The 3,995-nt window shown below is 41.7% G+C and overlaps 1 protein-coding gene across 1 annotated transcript; it reads left to right on the top strand.

Moving 5' to 3' along the window:
• Window positions 1-263: 263 nt before the first annotated feature.
• Window positions 264-1,547, top strand: LOC120737785 (olfactory receptor 4E1-like). Its single transcript, XM_040038647.1, has one exon. It carries the CDS (start codon window positions 579-581, stop codon window positions 1,515-1,517), a length of 939 nt encoding a protein of 312 aa, XP_039894581.1. The 5' UTR covers window positions 264-578; the 3' UTR covers window positions 1,518-1,547.
• The last annotated feature ends 2,448 nt before the right edge of the window (window positions 1,548-3,995 follow it).

Genomic DNA, 3,995 nt, shown 5'->3' with positions numbered 1-3,995 from the left:
TTCTAATGCAATACTTTTGGTGAACTCTTTTAATTAAGACTGAACATCTGAGCTTTCAGAGGCAAAAACCATATATCAATAAGGATATGTGTCACATATAAAACACATCGTTCAGTGCATCATCGTCTTAACAGATCTGTCTTGGGAGGAAGTTGCTTAGTAACAGTTGACCTGCCAACATGTGAAGCTGCAGCTGATGACTACTGATGAAACACATAAAAGCGTCTGGGACTTTCTTCATGTTTGGGCATGGACGGTGGTTTATGGGAGGGTGGGAGAAATATGGATGTCTGCTGTCTCCTGCTTTTGTTCCAGTAGCTCTGAACTTTAGAAACCAAACTATCAGAGCGACGCTTTCAAAATGTCTTTCTTGATAATGCAGATGTGGAAAGAGACCAGTTTAAGAGTCTGGTAATCTTTATTCAACTTTTAAATGTGACAAATATGATCGCCTCTGTTGTCTGATGCTGGATAAATTGCTGTTGATTGTCTGTGCATTGCTGCTGTTGTTTTTGTCGTTAATACTACAGGATGTACAGGATAAACTAGGACTTACTACTGGATATTCACAGTAAAATATGGACAACCAGAGCTTAAATGCAGATATCCTGATCCTGGGGGGCTTAAAGGTCACCCCGAAGTTCTCTATTGCTGCCTTTATCTTCCTCCTCCTCGTGTACATTTTCATCATGGTGGCTAACATTGGCTTGGTGGTGTTGATCTTTATGGAAAGGAGCCTGCACCAGCCAATGTACTTGCTGTTCTGCAACATGAGTGTAAATGAAGTGTTTGGGTCCACCATAGTGGTTCCTCATATACTCAGAGATCTTTATGTGTCTGACTCGGAGCGATACATTCATTACATCGTCTGTGTCGTTCAGGCCTTCTGTGTTAATCTCTATGGAGGCGTGTGTCACACTATACTCATGACCATGACTTTTGATCGATACATGGCCATTTGCAACCCGCTGCGCTACACCATCATAATGACCAACTGGATGGTGGTAAAGCTGTCGGTGGCAGCGTGGGCGGTGGTGTTTGTCATGGTGTCGATCCTCCTCAGTCTCACGATCCGCCTGTCACGCTGCAGGAGATTCATAGACAACGTGCACTGCGACAACGCCTCCCTTTTCAAACTCTCCTGTGAGGATGTCGTCATCAACCAGGTGTTTGGCCTGAGCTACAGCGTGCTCCTGCTGGGCTCCTCCATTGGCAGCGTGACTCTCACCTACATTAAAATTGCCACTGTGTGTTTGCGGAGCAAAACCAAGACAATAAATAGCAAGGCTCTGCAGACCTGTGCCACCCACCTCACTCTGTACATCATCTTAATGTTCTCAGCCTTCATCATCATCATCCTGCACCGTTTCCCTCATCTTTCCGACCACAGGAAGATGGTGAGCACTGTGGGTGAAGTAGCCCTGCCGGCGCTCAATGCTGTCATCTATGGGCTGCAGATTAAAGAGATTAGGCAGAAGATTGTGGCCTTGTTTCAGAGGAAAGGGCATTTACAATGATACGGGAGCAAAACATGTACAGAATGTGTCTTCAGTGATGTGTACATAGTTTTTAATTACATCAGTGAAATGATGGACATATAGCTGTACTCACAGCAGTGAACACCAGTTAAAACACTTTGAGGTCTAAATCATCAACAACATTAATGTGTGATTGTGAGAACAGTTTACAAAAGCCAAATATTACATATTTTCATATTAAAGAATGATTCGTGTAACCAGAGGATGCCATAACCACCTACATTACCTAATATTGACCTGTGTTGTGAATAAAAAAGAACTACTGTGCTTCTTTTCCTTTCCTTTTTTTTAACCAAAAATTCCCTTAAAGTTTCTTGAGCATAGGGTTCACATCCACACCACTGTAACATGTTCAGCATAAATATAAATGCCTGTCAGTCTAAACTGCACGTTTTTGTATTTTATATAAACTGAAGAGTTGGCTTTTCATATGCACTGTTGTTAAAAACAGTTTGCTTTAAATTGTGTGGGAAAGTGTAAGTGATTATCAATAACATAGTGAACAGGAGAGTTTAGCCTAAGTTAAAATGAAAGGTTGACATCCACTAAACATGTAGATAATATTATTTCAATGTATCACTGAAGCTATTTCTTCTCTGAAAAATGGTTGGTTGTAGGACGAGCCTTACTCAAGGCAAATACACATGGAGACACAACCAGGGCTTAGGTGTCTAGGCAAGAAAGTTGAGTGCAAGAGGAAATACATCAATGCTCAACCTTTCACGAACCAAGAGGAGCATCAGTATCCATCAGCATTTTAGAATAGAATAGAATAGAATTCAACTTTATTGTCATTGCACATGCACAGGTACAGGGCAACGAAATGCAGTTTGCATCCATCCAGAAGTGCTTTAGTGATATAGATATATTACAATATATATTAGCAATAATATAGATATGTGAGTATATTACAGAAATGGGTCTATTATGGTATGTTATAATGTACACGGTATGAAGTATGTTGTGAATATTCTATAACTATAAGTATGTACAGGCTGTAGTGAGTACAAGCTATGTACAGGCTATGAACAGGATATAAATATGAAAAACTATACAGAATATGAAATAAATAACTTTACAGAATCTGAGATATACAGCTATACAGAAATGGGAACTATGCAAGTTGTAAACAGTTGTAGGACTGAAAATTATCGAATGTACAGAATGATTATTTACACAGAGCTATACAGTAGTGCAGTTAAGATAAGTGAGATATAATTCCTACAGAGGCTATATAAAGTGCTGGTGGTTGTGAGTGGTGGTTCAGTCCATGTTATTATTGTGTGTTTGAGGGTACAGTTGTCCATTGTGGGTGTGTGTATGTTCAGTCCATGAGTTTAACGTGGGTCAGATGTCAGGAGGCAGAGTTCAGGAGTCTGACAGCTGTGGGGAAGAAGCTGTTCCGGTACCTGGTGGTCTTAGTCCGGAGGTTCCTGTAGCGCCTCCCAGAGGGCAGGAGGGTGAAGAGTCCATGTGATGGGTGACTGGGGTCTTTGATGATTTTCCCAGCCCTTTTCAGACACCGCTTCCTGTAGATGTCTTTTATGGCAGGAAGTGGTGCTCCGGCGATGCGCTGGGCAGTTTTCACGACCCTCTGCAACGCCTTCCGGTCCGAGGCAGAGCAGTTCCCGTACCAGACTGTTATACAGTTGGTCAGGATGCTCTCGATGGTGCAGCGATAGAAGTCACCAGGATGTCTGAGGACAGGTGGTTCTTCCTCAGAGTCCTCAAGAAGAAGAGGCGCTGGTGAGCCTTCTTGACCAGCTTGGAGCAGTTGGTCGTCCAGGTGAGATCCTCGGAGATGTGGACTCCCATTTTTCCGAGAGGGGGACAAGCCAAGGACCAGCCCCTCAACCCCAGACCTGGGCCCGCTGAAACTTTCTCCATTTGAAACAATGCAATATCAGGGATTGTAACATCTAGTCCTTTTATTGAATCAGAATGACTCAACAAATCAATATACTGCATGCCAACTCATGTATCTGGATACTTAATAGCAGGAAATGGACATGGCATCTTTGCAGGAAAGCAAAATTACAGAAACCTTCAAATAATGTAAAGATAATGTATAAGTAGATCAATTCTTGAATGTCTCATGGTTGCTAAATTGTGACCAAAAATATTTTGCAAATCTTATTTTTAACAGTCACACTAGAGAAAGATGCATTCTCAAATATTTATGAGGTCAAAATATCCTTATGCTTAATCCTAGAAATTTGTTTTTTCTCCTTTTTTGCCTCTTAAGAATTACTTTCCCAGTGTTTTAAAATCTGAGGACAAAAGAATTAAATATCAAGTATCACACCCTTTTTCATCAGAGCGGGTCTTTTTAAGTTAAGCCCCAATGCCCCCGATACCGGGGGCATTGGGGTAGGTACCGTGGTTAACACCGTACCTACCAGGACTGTGCGGTGTTTCTCTAACAACAACCTGGATGACTGCAGAAATTAAAGCCAT

This window comes from Simochromis diagramma, unplaced genomic scaffold, assembly GCF_900408965.1.
Source record: "Simochromis diagramma unplaced genomic scaffold, fSimDia1.1 OVJJ01000323.1, whole genome shotgun sequence".
Lineage (NCBI taxonomy): Eukaryota > Metazoa > Chordata > Actinopteri > Cichliformes > Cichlidae > Simochromis > Simochromis diagramma.
This window is presented reverse-complemented; position numbering and strand designations above follow the sequence as displayed.